This window comes from Dendropsophus ebraccatus, chromosome 7 (assembly GCF_027789765.1).
Source record: "Dendropsophus ebraccatus isolate aDenEbr1 chromosome 7, aDenEbr1.pat, whole genome shotgun sequence".
Classification (NCBI taxonomy): domain Eukaryota; kingdom Metazoa; phylum Chordata; class Amphibia; order Anura; family Hylidae; genus Dendropsophus; species Dendropsophus ebraccatus.
Genome location: NC_091460.1, coordinates 133,165,713 through 133,184,365, shown reverse-complemented (window position 1 = coordinate 133,184,365; position 18,653 = coordinate 133,165,713). Strand labels below are relative to the sequence as shown.

The window sequence follows — 18,653 nt, the reverse complement described above, 5'->3', positions numbered from 1 at the left end:
CAGCAGCAGAAGACCACACTTGGACAGTAGAAGATTGGAAAAACGTTGCCTGGTCTGATAAGTCTCGATTTCTGCTGCGACATTCGGATGGTAGGGTCAGAATTTGGCGTCAACAACATGAAAGCATGGATCCATCCTGCCTTGTATCAACGGTTCAGGCTGGTGGTGTCATAGTGTGGGGAATATTTTCTTGGCACTCTTTGGGCCCCTTGGTACCAATTGAGCATTGTTGCAACGCCACAGCCTACCTGAGTATTGTTGCTGACCATGTCCATCCCTTTATGACCACAATGTACCCAACATCTGACTTTCAGCAGGATAATGCGCCATGTCATAAAGCTAGAATCATCTCAGACTGGTTTCTTGAACATGACAATGAGTTCACTGTACTCCAATGGCCTCCACAGTCACCAGATCTCAATCCAATAGAGCATCTTTGGGATGTGGTGGGAGATTTGCATCATGGATGTGCAGCCGACAAATCTGCGGCAACTGTGTGATGCCATCATGTCAATATGGACCAAAATCTCTGAGGAAGCTTCCAGCACCTTTTTGTCTCTATGCCACCAAGAATTGAGGCAGTTCTGAAGGCAAAAGGGGGTCCAACCCGTTACTAGCATGGTGTACCTATATAGTGTATGTATGTATGTATTATGCAAGTAGTTTTCTATTGATATGCCTAAGTTTCCTTTAATATATGAATCCCACAGTTTGAACATCCTAGATAATGTTATTCTTGTGTGGCTGGAAAGTAATTTATTACTTGCCTTGTTCAGCCTCCTGTTAGTGATTCATCTTTGTCATTTCAGGGATGACAGTGCTGGAAAGACTGAATTCTTCCAACATTTAATTGAAGACCGCTCAGAGGCCGCATTCTCCTACTATGAATTTTTACTTCACATTCAACAGCAAATATGCAAGTGACAGGGGTGTGCAAGGCAGCCCTTATCTTAAAAAATAGCTCCACCTAATACAGAGACTGCCGGGCCTTTGGTGTGGTCTATTCATAAGAAACACAATTGACGGACACCAAAGTACTTTTTTTTTTTTCTTTGTACGTTTTCTCAGCTGTTGCGAATGGATGACCCTTTGCAGTCTGTTTTACACTAATGTGTGTTGAGTTGTATGAAATTTTGGTGCCGTGTTTGTTTTACGTAACAAATGACTTAAACTTTGAATACATTTTCCCTAAATCTATTCTTCTTCCGGATATGAAGAGACGCCAAAGGACAAGTGTTAGTGTTTACTGCGTTACAAGAGACTTTTACGAAGTTTTGGCGTTCTTGACCCGGGAAGATTAGACTTGGCTTATTATATCTTTATGAAGTAAACTATATCGTGTATATAAGAGGATTTGTAAAGTGTGTAAAAATGTAACTAAAAAAAAAAATTACTATTGCTGAAGTGTGAAGCATTGATGAATGTAGAGCCCATCTACAAATTCAGCATTTAGTCCAGATAAAAAAAAAGTTTCTTTTCTGTTTAGCTCTGTGGACTTATTTATGACCGACATACTAATTAAACATATTTTGCTTGACCATGTGTTTTATACTTATGCAAGTAAGATCTATTTTAGAGACCAACATTTAAAGTTTTAGACCCTTGATTTATTATAAATGTAATAAAACTCTTTTATTTCTCAGAATACTATACTGTAAGTAAACTTTTCAATCTTCAACTTGACTTTGCGTCTTACTGGCATGCCCAGTTGTCACTTACTGAAAAAGAACATCTATTCAGACCATTTACACTTTATCCTCATGCACCTAGCTGTTGTCAAAATCTATCATATCTGAGTTACCCAGGAGATGGGTATACTAGCTGCATGTAGATGATGCTGGGTAAAACCTTCACAAAAGAAATTGTTCAACTTTTTTAATATACTTGATGCAACAATAGAAAGAGGTGATCGGCACTACAGGTCCCAGAGTAGGTTACCAACAATGTTTCACTGTATATTAATGTATTCAGTGGTGCTCACCAAGCAAAATGTGTCCATAACTGTAACAGAATTCAAGTAAGGAAACAGAAGTGGCACTCACCGATGAAAATGCTGGTGCGGATTTCTTTTTATTAATAAATGCATGTCCATACACTGGGCGGACGCCAGGTAGATGCAGGTTATAAGCTTGTTTCGCGCAACTGTGCTTCAACAGACACCTGGGGTCTGAAACAAGATTGTTTCGCGTGACTGTGCTTCAACAGACACCTGGGGTCTGAAACAAGATTGTTTCGCGCAACTGTGCTTTAACAGACCCCTGGGGTCTGTTGAAGCATGGTCGCGCGAAACAAGCTTGTAACCTGCATCTACCTGGCGTCCACCCATTGTATGTCCATGCGTTATTAATAAAAAGAAATCTGCACCGGCATTTTCATTGGTGAGTGCCACTACTGTTTCTTTACTTGGATTAACATTTTTATTAAAGGAGACCTGTCAACCACCCCCCACCCCCGTGCCGGGGTGACAGGCTCCCGACCCCCAGCTAGATCCCCTTATACCGACCTCATCTCGCCGAGTCCCGCTCCTGGAGCCGGTCCCAGGACTGAGATATCCTGGTCAGAAGCCGGCAGAGATGAGTCCGGCTCCATTCATTCTCTATGGACGCCGGACCTATCTCCACAGCCGGCTTCTGACTGGGATAACTCTGTCCCGGGACTCGGCGAGATGAGGTCAGTATAAGGGGATCTAGCTGGGGGTCGGGAGCCTGTCACCCCGGCACAGGGGGTGACAGGTCCTCTTTAACATACAGAGGCGAAGGCATTTAACTATTTCCTGTAAAATATACACTGGTGTAAACTGCCCACAATAACCAATCAGAGCTCTGCTTGCAGCTGGTAAAATGAAAGCTGAGCTGTGATTGGTTGCTTTGGGCAGTTTACACCAGTCGATATTTTACACCTTTTGTCACAGGCCTCTATTTAAAAATGTCAAGAACCTATGTACGGAAAATATTCTGAACGAGTGTTCACAGTGCATTTGTGTGCCTAACGGGCCATTTTTTTATTTAGAGGATAGTCAAATAAACTTTCCCAACTCAAAGGGCTCTGGGGGGGGGGAAGCGTTGTGCTGCTCCAAATGGACAATGAGCGTTTCAGATGATGCATTATTGAACTACCTGATCCCACCCCATGTGAATTCTGGTTATAGGTCAAGATGATCGGATTTACAGTAATAACAAAGCGATGCGCTTCTTTGTCTCTGCAATCCACTCATCAGGCAGCTGCATTGTAAAGCCCCTATTACACGTGGCGATCAGCAGGAGTAAGCGAGGTCAGGTCAGCGCTCGCTTGCTCCTCATTCCCCTCTTGCTGCCGGCACTATTACATGCACCGACGGTGCGTTAGGGAAGCCCATAGGAGTTAGTGGTCTGCTGCCACCGCTCCTATTACACATAGTGATGGCAGCAGGTCGCTGCTATCCTAGTCGTTAGTCTTTTAACATGTTAAAAGAGAACGATCAGCCGACGTCATGCATGTCTGCTGATCGTTGCCTTTTATTACACAAAGCGATTATCGTCAGTAATGGCCAAAAATTGGCCAAATACGGCAGATAATCGCTTTGTATAATAGGGCCATAACTCACTGCTGCCAGTTTCCCAGGACTGGATCCAGCTTTTCACCGCAGCGGTGGAGGAGCGGCAGCCGGCTGATGAGCGGATTGCAGAGATAACCAACTGCTTAGCTTCCTTATTACTGTAAATTCGCTCATCTTGAGTTATAGGGCTTCTTGAAGAACCAGTTTTACCATGACAGACCCACATCCGTGTCAGATCTCGGCATTTGTCAGCATGATGTAGTGATTAAAGATGACTCATTGCATCTAGCAGCGGAAAACATGATTTTATTAAAAGCGCTGTTCTGTGAAGCACTGTTAAAAAGCAAGGGGGGGGCATATTAAACATTTGAAGCATGATTTGCATTACCACGTTACCACCTACCTATTTTTGGCCATATCACCCAGATATGGCCAAAAATAAAATATCTTCCTATGTCTAATTTTTCAATTTTCTTTTTTTTTTTTTAATTTCCCTTCTACATTTTTCTCTCCATGTTGGATGCTATAGCCCCCCCATAATGATGGTCATTGTGGGGGGCACTATTGCTGGCAATGTTATGAAAATACTAGCTTTCATTATGGGGGCACTCTGGCTTTCAATGTTATGGGAATTATGGGGGCATCAGCCAGACCACTGCTTTTAGAGCGCAGTGGTGGTCTGTAACCTGGACAGTAAGCTGTCAACAGGAGAATGAGGCACGTATGCTAAATGAATGTATTTGCAAAAATATTTACTTGATAAGTCCTACAAGTTTAAAGGTGTAGTTCACAAAAAAGCAACTGGTGCCAGAAATTTGTAATTTACTTCTATTAAAATATCTTGCGTCTTCCAGTACTTATCAGCTGCTGTATGTCCTGTAGGAAGTGGTGAATTCTTTCCAGTCAGACACAGTGCTCTCTGCTGCCATCTCTGTCCATGTCAGGAACTGTCCAGAGCAGCAGCAAATCCCCATAGAAAACCTCTCCTGCTCTCCAGACTGTAAAGAATACACAACTTCCTGCAGGACATACAGTAACTGACAAGTACTGGAAAACATGATATATTTTAATAGAGTGCCTGTTGACCGCCCTACAAAGCCGTCTCCGTTGGGGAAGCTTTGATTTTTCCTACCGTAACCCTCTGTGTGTGGTTCAGAATGGAAAAAACAAACAACTTTATAATACTCCATCTAAGTGTAACCAAGTCTGAGAGACTGCGGAACGTGCCGACTTTTCTCTTTCGACCTTGACTGCAGCCACAACGACTACTATAATGTATTATTGTGGGAAATAACATTGCGCCAATGGCCGCTGAAAGATGTTTTCTGGCAGGATCTAATGTTATGTTTGATTCCCTCCCTCCTATCTGCCAAAGTATTTAGTCTTGCAATTCTGTCTTCATTGTAATGCATGTCACAAAATGTACAAGAAAACAGCATAATTGTGCTCATGTATCATCATCTATTATGCTTTCAGTTCTGTTTTATGTAAAAGAAACAAAATAACCGAATCCTGATACATTGCAGAATATTTGTTATAATACTAAGGAGTAAACACATTTTGTATGCTCCCAAGACTGCACAGAATTGGTAAAGAACTCCTTAAAGGGGTACTCTCTGCTTCCACCTAGTTCACTTTAGTGGTGGCCTGCTCCACTCTAGCATGTGGGTCTACCCTTGCACACCTTTGTATATCTATCCTAAGATAATAAGAAAGCTGCTGAGGTCAAAATATCATGACCCAACTGTGTCTATATCATTAAATATATTAAAAATGTTAAACCTTAAAGGGGAATTCTGGGCAAAATAATTTAAACAGACAGGAAGCAGTTGGCTCCATTCGCTGTGTAGTGGTGGTGCTGGGTTACTGCAGCTCAGCTTTGACTAAGGGTACTATTACACAGAACGATAATCGGCCCTATCTGGCCGATTATCGTTCCGAGTAATAAACACAACGATCGTTGGCTGATCGCTGATATATGTTTGGACCTTTAATTGTTGGGCATCAGCCGCACATCGCTACGTGTAATAGCGGTGTGTGGCCGGTGGCTGGCGATTTGCAAAGTGCATACATTACCTCCTCTTGCGATCCGCTTCTCCCCGGGTCCCGCGCGCTGCAGCTTCAGAGCGGCCTGTCTTAGCTGACGGGCCGCTCAGCCAATCACTGGAAGTGGTGGTCCCGGCAGGAGAAACGAACCTCAAGAGGAGCCCTGGACCATGGATAGGAAATGTATGCAGTTTAAGCAAGGGCTGCAAGGACATCGGTAACTTTGTCCATGCAGCCCTTGTTAAACAATTATTGGGCCGTGTAAGGATGCGTTTACACAGAAATTTATCTGACAGATTTTTGAAGCCAAAGCCAGGAATGGATTTGAGAAGAGGAGAAATCTCAGTCTTTCCTTTATGACCTTTTCCCAGTTTATAGTCTGTTCCTGGCTTTGGCTTCAAAAATCTGTCAGATAAATCTCTGTGTAAACGCACCCTAATAGGCCCAGTAAACGAGTGCCGATCTAGCAGATTGGCGCTCTTCTACAGTTATCGAGCCGTGTAATAACACCCTAAGGTGAATGAGGAGATGAGCTGCAGGAGCCCGGTGCAGCCGTTACACAATGAACATATCCAACTACTTGTGGCCCTGTTCACTTTGTATACAGCGCAGCCACAGCTTTGCTGAACAACTGATCGGTTAGAGTGCTGGGTGTTAGCACCTCAACAATAAGACGTTGATGAGACGCAAATCATCAATGTAAAAAGTCCTGGAAAACCCCTTTAAAGGAGAAGTCTGGCAAATATTTTTATTAAAGTATTGTATTGCTCCCCAAAAGTTATACAAATCCCCAATATACACTTATTATGGGAAATACTTAAAAAGTGCTTTTTTTCCCTGCACTTAATACTGCATCAAGGCTTCACTTCCTGGATCACATGATGATGTCACTTCCTAGATAACATGGTGATGTCACTTCCTGGATTAAATAGTGATGTCACTTCCTGGATAACATGGTGATGTCAATTCCTGGATCACATGATGATGTCACTTCTTAGATAACATGGTGATGTCACTTCCTGGATAAAATAGTGATGTGACAACCCGACTCCCAGAGCTGTGCGGGCTGTGGCTGCTGGAGAGGATGATGGGGGACACTGAGCATCCCTCTGCCATCATCCTCTCCAGCAGCCACAGCTCTGGGAGTCGGGTCGTGACATCACCATGTTATTTTGGAAGTGACATCACCGTGTTATCCAGGAAGTGACATCACCATGTTATCCAGGAAGTGACATCACCATGTTATCCAGGAAGTGAAGCCTTGGTGCAGTAGTAAGTGCAGGGAAAAAACTTTATAAGCATTTCCCGTAATAAGTGTATATTGGTAACTTGTATATCTTTTGGGGGGGGCAATACAATGCTTTGATAAAAATTTTTGCTGGACTTCTCCTTTAAGCTGTGAAGTACACATTTTTATGTTATAGAGACTAAAACTCCAGGCTTAGTGTCTGCGGTTTGTTTGTAAAGGTCACATCCTACCTCTCTCCATATAGTTGTCCTTATCCATGTGGGACACTGCGCTTTATGGCTCCCATTGACCTCCTTGAGATGCCTGATAAGATGGGAGTTCAAGCTGCTGATTGAATGGAGCTGTCACTGGAAATGTGAAAAACTGCAGCAGGGACCAGATGACTGTTGTCCTGTAAAGTACAATTACAGACCGACATCAATATTACACAAATTCTAGATTTACTATGTAAGTGCGGCTATATTTTCAGCAAAATGGAGCTCAGTAAGACTTAGAGGGGTAGTTCCCAAAAAAAAATTCTTTCAAATCAACTGGTACCAGAGATTTGTAATTTACTATTTAAAAAAAATCTTCCAGTACTTATCAGCTGCTGTGTGCTCTGTAGGAAGGGGTCTATTCCTTCCATCCTGGGGCAAGCTGGGGATATGGCAGGTGTACACCAGGGAGAAGAGGTGAATCTGCATCTTGTCCCTGCTGTACACCAGGGATGCAGTGATAATAAATGTCCCCCCATGTCTTTGTTGTTTTCCAAAACTGAAAATTCTTCCATTTTGCCTATTGTTGATACACGAGCACCCCCACTCCGGAGTGCCAACATCTCTATAGCTTTGTTGTTTTCCAAGACCTGAAGCTTTTTTTTTTTTATCATCTGCCTGTCAATATAAGAGCCTGCCATCAGAAGTAAAGAAAGGAAAGGCGGCACTCACCATATCCAATTCAGTCTTTTATTGATCCTTTATGCCGAGCCACAATGTGCGGAGAAAAAACAGACATTGGGTGCGTTACACAGAGGCTACGGGTGTTTCAAGCGATTGCACTTCTTCCGTACCACAAAGGCGGAAGAGATACAACTCTTTATTTAGACTGATGATATAATGTACAAACCGTCATTTTAACCCATCACATAACTGTTTACCCATTTGTAAAGAATACATAATAGTTGAATATTTATTTTCTAAATTATAAAATTATACATGTAACTAATTACAACATTACTCAAGGATTGTGTATCCCCCCCTGTGTATGCCTGCAGTAAACCCCAACCCCCACCATCACTCTCACTCTGATAATTATTGGACAGTAGACGACACTCCCAGGAACCTGTCTGCCTTATGTGCAGTAACAGCATGGAAATGGGATCCTCAGTTAGGGCCCTATTCCACGGGACGATTATCATTCAGATTATCGTTAAGTCGTTCGTTTGAATAGCAGTAAACGATTAACGACCGAACGAGAAATCGTTGATCGTTTAATAAGACCTGGACCTATCTTTATCGTTGCTTGTTCGCAAATCGTTCGCATTGAATAAGAAGTCATTCGGTCGTTCGCAGTAGCGACGACAAGACGACCGCAAGAACGATTATAAGTTACGATTATCGTTCCATGTAAAGGTGCGAACGATTTCAGGTCTTTCGCAATAGCGGTCGTTTGGATCGTTTATCGTTAACGATTATGCGAACGATAATCGTCCAGTGGAATAGGGCCCTTACTGAGCCGTTCCTTATCTCAAAATAAAAAATATGATCTGTGTATGTTATTAAAGGCAATGAAGCTGGTACAGCCATTAGTTCCCTGTCACTGTGTCCTCTTTATATTTCCTTTATGTCTGATTATGATATTAAAGGGGTTGTCCAGTGAAAATCTTTTTCTTTCAAATCAACTGGTGTCAGAAAGTTATATAAATTTGTAATTTACTTCTATTAAAAAATCTCAAGTTTTCCCATACTTATTAGCTGCTGTATGTCATGCAGGAAGTGGTTTTTATTTTCAGTCTGACACAGTGCTCTCTGCTGACATCTCTGGCTGAGACAGGAACTGTCCAGAGCAGGAGAGGTTTTCTATGGGGATTCATAGAAAACCGAGATAGAGTTCCTGTCTCGGCCAGAGATGTCAGCAGAGAGCACTGTGTCATACTGAAAATAAAACTTTTCCTGCATGACATACAGCAGCTGATAAGTATGGGAAGAATTGAGATTTTTTAATAGAAGTAAATTATAAACTTTTTGATATCAGTTGATTTGAAACAAAAAGATTTTCGCTGGACAACCCCTTTAAAGACACAACAGTCCACCTGATCTAGAATAATGGACCAGCAGCTGTCATTGCACGGCCAAACAGGGAAATGACGGACGTAATTTTAAAACATAACAAAGGGAAAGATGACAATAATCATAAGCTTTCATGTGGCCGGAACCTGATCAGTCGCTCATTTGCACTCGTTCTGATTGTCACGGTCGGTCCTCCCGCCTAGGCTGAGTCCGTGTTGGTCAGGGTTGCAGTTAGCTCCCTTCTTACAGCCACTTCAGCATCAGGACAGAGGAGGAGGGGGGGAGGGGTAGGAGAAGCAGGAGATATCGGGAGAGCTGGACTGCACCACACGCTGAACAGAGGGAGAGACAGCAGAACAGCTGGCGGCTCTGGACTGTGACAGTAAAGCATCGGAGCAGGTGCTTTCAGAATAACAAGATACCATACATAGCTTTATTTGTCTGTCAATAAGGAAAGTGTCTGGCCACAAAGGTCACTTACAGCAAAGGGAGGCCGAGATAGAGAATGCATACTATAGCAGGGGTAGGGAACATTGGCTCTCCAGCTGTTGCAAAACTACAACTCCCATCATGCATGAACAGCTAAATCTTTAGCTTCAAGTACTTATCAGCTGCTGTATGTCCTGCAGGAAGTGGTGTTATATTTTGAGTCTGACACAGTGCTCTCTGCTGCCACCTCTGTCCATGTCAGGAACTGTCCAGAGCAGGAGAGGTTTTCTAGGAAGATTTGCTACTGCTCTGTACAGTTCCTGACATGGACAGAGGTGGCGGCAGAGAGCACTGTCTCAGACTACAAAGAATACACCATATATTGCAGGACATATAGCAGCTGATAAGTACTGGACAACCGGAGATTTTTAAATAGAAGTAAATTACACATCTATATAATTTTCAGATGATTTGAAAGAAAAAGATGTCACTTCCTGGATAACATGATGATGTCACGACCCAACTCCCAGAGCTGTGCAGGCTGTGGCTGCGGAAGAGAATGATGGCAGAGGGATGCTCAGTGTCCCTCCAGTGCCCTGTGTCCCTCAGTGTCCCCCTGCTATCATCCTCTCCAGCAGCCACAGCCCGCACAGCTCTGGGAGTCGGGTCGCTACATCACCATGTTATCCAGGAAGTGACATCACCCTGTTATCCAGGAAGTGACATCACCATGTTATCCAGGAAGTGACATCACCATGTTATCCAGGAAGTGACATCACCCTGTTATCCAGGAAGTGACATCACCATGTTATCCAGGAAGTGACATCACCATGTTATCCAGGAAGTGACATCACCATTTTATCCAGGAAGTGACATTGCCATGTTATCCAGGAAGTGACATCACCGTGTTATCCAGGAAGTGAAGCCTTGATGCAGTAGTAAGTGCAGGGAAAAAAGCTCTTTATAAGCATTTCCCGTAATAAGTGTATATTGGTGATTTGTATAACTTTTGAGAGGAAATACAATACTTTAATAATTTCTCCGGACTTCTCCTTTAAGGTCCATTCACTTCAATGAAACTGGGTTGCAAAACGTGCACCCAAACTGGACACAAAAGTGGTAATTTCTCTTGAAGAAAATGGTCATGTTATTCTAACACTGGATAACCCCTTTAAAGGGGTTATCCAGCGCTACAAAAACATGGCCACTTTTCCCCCTACTGTTGTCTCCAGTTCAGGTGCGGTTTGCAATTAAGCTCCATTTACTTCAATGGAACTGAGTTTCAAAACCCCACCCAATCTGGAGACAACAGTAGGGGGAAAGTGGCCATGTTTTTGTAGCGCTGGATAACCCCTTTAAATTAGGTGAATGAATAGGCACTCAAAGGGTGGGTCCCATTTTGAGTTTTCCTCTGGGGTTCCTCTCCTGGCTGCGCCCCCTGGAGGCCCATTTACAATGAAAACACAATTCCCATAAACATGTCAATTCTTAATAAAGCAGAGTTCCTCGGTGTCCTGTATGGAGGATCTGGCTGCCGGTCTCCGGGATCTCATAGACACGGGCGCGCCTGATGTCCCGCTGCTGTGTACACGCTCCGTGCTCTGCTGCCCCCTAGCGGCCGAGCTGCTCCCCTGCAGCCTGTAGAGTGGAGGGAGGCGGCTCTGGGAGAAGTCGCAGGGAGGAAGTGAAGCGTCTCAGACATTGGGCGCACGGCGGAGAGTTGGAGCCGGGAACTTGTGCTATGAGCGGCGGGGATCGGTGAGAGGAGCTCGGGGAAGCCGCTGCCCTTTGTCTTGAGGATGGCCGTACTTGCGGAGCTGTGGAGGAGACTTCCTCTGGCTGCTGGCTACCAGGTGAGACGGATCCTAGGAAGGTCCCACTATGGCTGCACAGACTTTCCTCACTCCCGGCTACTGTAATGTATTCTCCAGGTCCCCGGCTGTATCTGCCGCCCACAGCTCTCCGCTCCCGGGTGTACAGGGTGTGCGGGCTGGCATCCCTGTGCGGAGGGCTGTGTCCTCCCTGCTGCCCCCACAGGACTCATCCGGGCAGTACCCCCCTGTACCCCCTCCTCTGCCTCCCCTCACCCGGGCACTGCCCCCCCTGTACCCCCTCCTCTACCTCCCCTCACCCGGGCAGTACCCCCTGTACCCCCTCCTCTGCCTCCCCTCACCCGGGCACTGCCCCCCCATACCCTGCCCTCTGCCTCCCCTCACCCGGGCACTGCCCCCCCTGTACCCCCTCCTCTGCCTCCCCTCACCCGGGCAGTACCCCCATGTACCCCCTCCTCTGCCTCCCCTCACCCGGGCACTGCCCCCCCTGTACCCCCTCGTCTGCCTCCCCTCACCCGGGCACTGCCCCCCCTGTACCCCCTCCTCTGCCTCCCCTCACCTGGGCAGTACCCCCCTGTACCCCCTCCTCTGCCTCCCCTCACCCGGGCAGTACCCCCCTGTACCCCCTCCTCTGCCTCCCCTCACCCGGGCACTGCCCCCCTGTACCCCCTCCTCTGCCTCCCCTCACCCGGGCACTGCCCCCCCTGTACCCCCTCCTCTGCCTCCCCTCACCTGGGCAGTACCCCCCTGTACCCCCTCCTCTGCCTCCCCTCACCCGGGCAGTACCCCCCTGTACCCCCTCCTCTGCCTCCCCTCACCCGGGCACTGCCCCCCTGTACCCCCTCCTCTGCCTCCCCTCACCCGGGCACTGCCCCCCCTGTACCCCCTCCTCTGCCTCCCCTCACCTGGGCAGTACCCCCCTGTACCCCCTCCTTTGCCTCCCCTCACCCGGGCACTGCCCCCCCTGTACCCCCTCCTCTGCCTCCCCTCACCCGGGCACTGCCCCCCCTGTACCCCCTCCTCTGCCTCCCCTCACCCGGGCACTGCCCCCCCTGTACCCCCTCCTCTGCCTCCCCTCACCCGGGCACTGCCCCCCCTGTACCCCCTCCTCTGCCTCCCCTCACCCGGGCAGTACCCCCCTGTACCCCCTCCTCTGCCTCCCCTCACCCGGGCAGTACCCCCCCTGTACCCCCTCCTCTGCCTCCCCTCACCCGGGCAGTACCCCCCTGTACCCCCTCCTCTGCCTCCCCTCACCCGGGCACTGCCCCCCCTGTACCCCCTCCTCTGCCTCCCCTCACCCGGGCACTGCCCCCCCTGTACCCCCTCCTCTGCCTCCCCTCACCCGGGCAGTACCCCCTGTACCCCCTCCTCTGCCTCCCCTCACCCGGGCAGTACCCCCCTGTACCCTGCCCTCTGCCTCCCCTCACCCGGGCAGTACCCCCTGTACCCCCTCCTCTGGGCAGTACCCCTGTGCCCCCTCCTCTGCCTCCCCTTATCTGGGCAGTGCCCCCTGTACCTCCTCCTCTGCCTCCCCCCATCCGGGCAGTGCCCCCTGTATCCTGCCTCCCCTCACCCAGCCAGTGCCCCGCCCCCCCACCTGTACCACCACCTCCTCCTCCTCCTCCTCCTCCTGGCAGTGCCCCCTGTACCCCCTCCTCTGCCTCCCCTCCTCTGAGCAGTGCCCCCTGTACCCCCTCCTCTGGGCAGTGCCCCCTGTATCCCCTCCTCTGCCTCCCCCCATCCGGGCAGTGCCCCCTGTACGCCCTCCTCTTTCTCCCCCCATCCGGGCAGTGCCCCCTGTACCCCCTCCTCTGGGCAGTGCCCCCTGTACCCCCTCCTCTGGGCAGTGCCCCCTGTACCCCCTCCTCTGGGCAGTGCCCCCTGTACCCCCTCCTCTGCCTCCCCCCATCCGGGCAGTGCCCCCTGTACCCCCTCCTCTGCCTCCCCCCATCCGGGCAGTGCCCCCTGTACCCCCTCCCCCGCCTCTCCACCAGGTGGATGACATCTCGTCCATACACCTATTGTAATCTGCTGGGGATTTTACTAGCACAAATATATTAGGAAAACCTGCATCGGTTCCCTCCTGTGTGAATATACCCAAAGCTGAGGGTTTCCAGGGATCACAGTACTGCTCAGTTACATTGTGGCCAGGGAGGAGACAGTATAGAATTGTTACATTGTCACATTGTTCTGACAGTACAGGGAAGGAGCCGGGACATTGTTACACTACAGATCCACTATTACTATCATATATGATGACACTCACAGATCTATCATATACAATGCTATCTGTCTCTAATATATTTTTATTATGTTTGACCGATATATCCATTACTATCTATTCTACTGAGCTTAAAGAGGACCTGTCACCCCCCGTGCCGTGGTGACAGACTCCCAACCCCCCGCTAGAGCCCCCTATACTTACCTGATTGCCGACACGCGCGCTCCTGAGATGAGTCCGACGCTCATAGAGAATGAATGGAGCGTCGGACTCACCATTCGTTCTCTATGGGCATTGGACTCATCTCCGGAGCGCGTGTCGGGCTTTGGCCGCTGAAATCTCCGTCACCGGACGCGATCAGGTAAGTATAGGGGGCTCTAGCGGAGGGGTCGGGAGCCTGTCACCCCAGCACGGGGGGTTGACAGGTTCCCTTTTAAAGGGGTTGTCCAGCGAAAGTATTTTTCTTTCAGATCAACTGGTTTCAGAAAGTCCTATAGATTTGTAATTTACTTGTATTGAAAAATCTCAAGTCTTCCCATACTTATCAGCTGCTGTATGTCCTGCAGGAAATGTTTACTTTTTCAGTCTGACACACTGCTCTCTGCTGTCACCTCTGTTCATGTCAGGAACTGTCCAGAGCAGCAGCAAATCCCCATAGAATACGTCTTCTGCTCTGGACAGTTCCTGACATAGACAGAGGTGGCAGCAGAGAGCACTGTGTCAGACTGGAAAGAAAACACCACTTCCTGCAGAACAGACAGCAGCTGATAAGTACTGAATAGGAGTAAATTTCAAATTTATATAACTTCTGAAACCTGTTGATTTGAAAGAAAAAATATTTTCACTGGAGTACCCCTTTAAATAGACAGAGGTTTATATTCTTGTAGTGCTGTGTATGTGCGATGTCGGGCAGGATCTGCTCTCTAATAAAAATCATCTGTAACTTAAATTAGCTCATTTTATAATTGGAAATAACACATTGCCTCAGTTTGGTACTTTCTTTTAAAGAGACGGTCCATCATTTTTTTTTCTTTTTATCAAAGCGAGAAATTGGTGAAAAGAAAAAAAAATAGAGAAATAAAAAACAAAAATATCATCATAAATTCAAGATCACCCACCGGTAGTATCTATTCACTGATTTCTATGACAAGGTCTTGGTGATGTCGCACTCATAATGACAGCTGCATTTAAATGGCTAATTAGGATCGGACCATGCCCGCTTATTGCTGCGGTCCAGGGCTGCAGATTGCAGCCGGGATTGCGGCAGTTCAGTGTGGGGTCGCCACGTGGCCCCCCTCTGATCTCCCCTTGCGACGCCATGATGTACAGTTAAAGGGAACCTGTCACCCCCCGTACCGGGGTGACAGGCTCCCGACCCCCCGTTAGAGACCCCTATACTTACCTCATCCCGCCGGGTCCCGCTTCTGGATTCGGTCGGGTCCCGGAGATCTCAGCCGCCGCAGCCCGGCGCGCGCGCTGAGAGATGAGTCCAACACCCATAGAGAATGACAGGAGAGTCCAGCGCTCCGTCATTCTCTATGAGCGTTGGACTCATCTGTCAGCGCGCGCGCCGGGCTGCAGCGGCTGAGATCTCCGGGACCCGACCGAATCCAGAAGCGGGACCCGGCGGGATGAGGTAAGTATAGGGGTCTCTAACGGGGGTCGGGAGCCTGTCACCCCGGCACGGGGGGTGACAGGTTCCCTTTAAGTCATGGGTCGTCTTGGGGCTAGAGTTCATGTATTTTACAAATTCCACAAACGATGATTTCCTACGTACAGGAGACCAACGTGCCAATAGCAGTGACTGTCTCCTGTCCGTACCAACCAACATTGTTGGTGAGGATAAAGAGGAGAGATTGCTTGACAAAGGATCTGAACTCAGTACAGATATAAAATTACATTTTCCCTTGCAAGCTGAAGTGCCACAAAGTAATGCTGAGCCACAGCATGCACGCCTCTTCCCTCCAACACCACTCCATGCCTGGAGGCTTAGGGCCGTATTCCATCGGACGATTATTGTTCAGATTATCGTTAAATCGTTCGAATCTAAACCGAACGAGAAATCGTTGATTGCTTTATAAGACCTGGACCTATTTTTATCGTTGCTCGTTTGCAAAACGTTCGCAAATCGTTTGCATTGAATAAGACATCATTTGGTCTTTCGCAGTAGATACGAACGCAATAGCGAATAAATAGCGAAGAAAGAACGATCGCAATTACGATCATTAGTAACGATTATCGTTCCATGGAAATGAGTGAATGTTTTCAGGTCTTTCGCAATAGCGGTCGTTTGAGATTGTTAATCGTTAACGATTATGCAAACGATAATCGTCCGGTGGAATAGAGCCCTTAGCCCTGCATGTCAATCATTCAGGACAGGGAGGGTGTGGAAGGGAGGAGGCATGCATGCTGTGGCTCAGCACTTTGTGGGACTTTAGCTTGCAAGGAAAAATGTAATTTTATATCTCTGCTAATGGCTATCAGCACAGACAAAGGCGTCATTTGTTTTATCTCTCCATCACCTGTCTGCCTGTGTGTGCAGTGTCTGTAGCTGATATGGAGGTGACACATTGCCTTTAATACTACCTATACAACACAGCAGGGAACGCTCTCATGCCCCACAGTGTATAATCAGGGCATACAGTACACCTGTAACGGGACCCCCTCTATAAGGCAGAGCATCACTTACAGGCAAGAAAAAAGAAAGCCCAAATACCACCAGCCACACACTGTCCTTAGACTAGTGACTCTGCCCCCTATGTGTGCACCAGGTTATGGGACTCTTAGGCTGGGTTCACACTGCGTTTTTGCAATCCGTTTTTTGAAAAAAATGGATGCATTTGTGTGCATCTGTTTTGATCCGTTTTTCCATTGACTTCCATTGTAAAAAAAAAAAAAAAAAACGGATCAAAACGGATCCTTTTTTTTGACTGACACAAAAACGTTGCTGACACTACTTTTGTGTCCGTCAAAAAAAACGGATCCATTTTGAGATTTTTTTTTTTTTTTTTTTTTTTTTTTTTTTTTTTTACAATGGAAGTCAATGGAAAAACAGATCAAAACGGATGGACACAAATGCATCCGTTTTTTTCATGCTTTTTTTTCCAAAAAACGGATTGCAAAAACGCAGTGTGAACCCAGCCTTACACGTCCTTACTTACATAGGTGTGACTGACTATACTTCTGTTACCAATACTTGTGCTGCCTATTTGCCGTGTCCCCTTTTGAGAATACATTTGTTTGCTGTCTTTATGTATATATTATCTTACAGGGTGCGGCAGCTTTTATAGCAGACATTAGTATTCAGCACGGTCCCGACTGAGCACAGTAACTGCTGACTATTCACTCCGGCTGAATGGGGGGAATTAGCCGTGTAGAATTTCTTTTCAAGTCTGTGCCGCCTGTGAAAGCGACTGGGCACGGATAAGGCACCATTGCCTACAATAGCTGTATACACCATTCCTAAACATTGACCATTATTTCCTCTAAGAAACAGCAATAATCTAGAAATATACTATAATAGAGGCTGAGTGACAACCATTAGTCTTTACACTTTGTTTATTTTCAGTGGCATCTAAATAAACGTTGTTACTCCAACCCCCCAGTTGCCGCCTCCTCCTCATCCTCCTCCTCCTGTGTACTTCGAAGTCTTTACTGTAATTTTGGCAATAGTACAAGCGATTTTAAGAAACTCTGTAATATGTTTTATTAGACAAAAAGCCTCTTTGTGTACTCAAAAAGCTGTTTTCCAGACTCCCCCCTCACTTATCATCTGAGTCTATTATAACCTATGGAGGGGGATGAGTGAGCAGAGAAGCAGCTGTACAGTTTGCAGACTGTCTGGGCCCATAAAACGCTGGATTTAGAGGTGATCTTGTGAGATAAGATTGCAGGATATTGTGTTTTGCAGGGCTGCCTTTTCTCCTCTCTGTGCTTATTCTTCCCCCTCGACCCCTCCCCTCTCCATTGAACATAATGGACACAGGAATCCTGCTTCATCTGAAGTGGGGGGGGGATGGGGAGGTAGAAAAAGAGCTTTTTGAGTACAGAAGGAAACCCTTTTGCTCAATAAAGCCTATTAGAGTTTCTTAAAATTACTTGTACTATTGATACTTATGAATTTCTGAAAAGTGACATTTAAACAACAGTTACCCTTTAAGACTATGAAGGCCTGGTAGAAGCGACTTTGCAAAAGACCCCTTGGAGTAGCAGGTGTACGTTTGCTGTGATATCCACGGAAGGATTTGCCTCCTGCAAAGATCTGAACTTTGTACTGATCTCTGCCACCGCCATCACAGTATTGTCCAGTCTGTCTGATCGGTACTTACAGCTGTTGTTGCCCCCCCTGCTGGTCACTGCACTGAATTACACAATGGGCTCCACATTTTTTTATGTGTTTTAGACTTGTTTTGCCCCATCGTTGAACTGTATGAGTGTCTAGAAAATGAGCCACGGCAGAGTGGAGTTGTTATATTTGCCAAATTCATTATGGTAAGTGCTTTCCGTTTGGCACAGAATAGTGGTGCAAAGTATGCCAGCCAAGACCTGGTGTAATAGAGAGGTGTTTAATGTATACAGTAAAATGCAACAAAGTACTTCAGTAGTGGAGCTCCACATTGACATTCCTGCTATACAGATGGTGATGTCAGGACTTTGTAGTAGACTTAAGCAAACCTTGAGCACGCTCGGGTCTACCCAAACCAGAGTTTGCAGCATTTGATTACCGGTGGCTATAGAAGTTGGATGCAGCCCTATGGCCACACGTTGGAGCTTAAAGCGAAAATCTTTTTCTTTTAAATCAACGGATATCAGAAAGTTATATATTTGTAATTTACATTTATTAAAAAATCTCAAGTCTTCCCGTACTTATTAGCTGCTGTATGTCCTGCAGGAAATGTTGTTTTCTTTTAAATCTGACACAGTGCTCTCTGCTGCCATCACTGGCTGAGACTGTCTCAGTTTTCTATGAATCCCCATAGAAAATCTCTTCTGCTCTGGACAGTTCCTGTCTCGGCCAGAGATGCACTGAGAGCACTGTGTGAGGGCCCTTGCACACTGAGCAATTCTCGAGGAA

General features: G+C 46.8%; 2 protein-coding genes across 4 annotated transcripts in view; both read left to right on the top strand.

Moving 5' to 3' along the window:
* Window positions 1-1,537, top strand: part of SEC24B (SEC24 homolog B, COPII coat complex component) — a 58,779-nt gene extending 57,242 nt beyond the window's left edge. For all 3 annotated transcript variants that reach the window (XM_069978517.1, XM_069978518.1, XM_069978516.1), the window contains one exon: window positions 810-1,537. In XM_069978517.1, the coding sequence (XP_069834618.1) occupies window positions 810-924 (115 nt within the window). In that variant the 3' untranslated portion in view covers window positions 925-1,537. The remainder of the gene's footprint in view (window positions 1-809) is intronic.
* Window positions 1,538-11,172: 9,635 nt separating this feature from the next.
* Window positions 11,173-18,653, top strand: part of MCUB (mitochondrial calcium uniporter dominant negative subunit beta) — a 65,639-nt gene continuing 58,158 nt past the window's right edge. Inside the window, exon 1 of the mRNA XM_069978514.1 lies at window positions 11,173-11,379. Within this exon, the coding sequence (XP_069834615.1) occupies window positions 11,326-11,379 (54 nt within the window). The 5' untranslated portion in view covers window positions 11,173-11,325. The remainder of the gene's footprint in view (window positions 11,380-18,653) is intronic.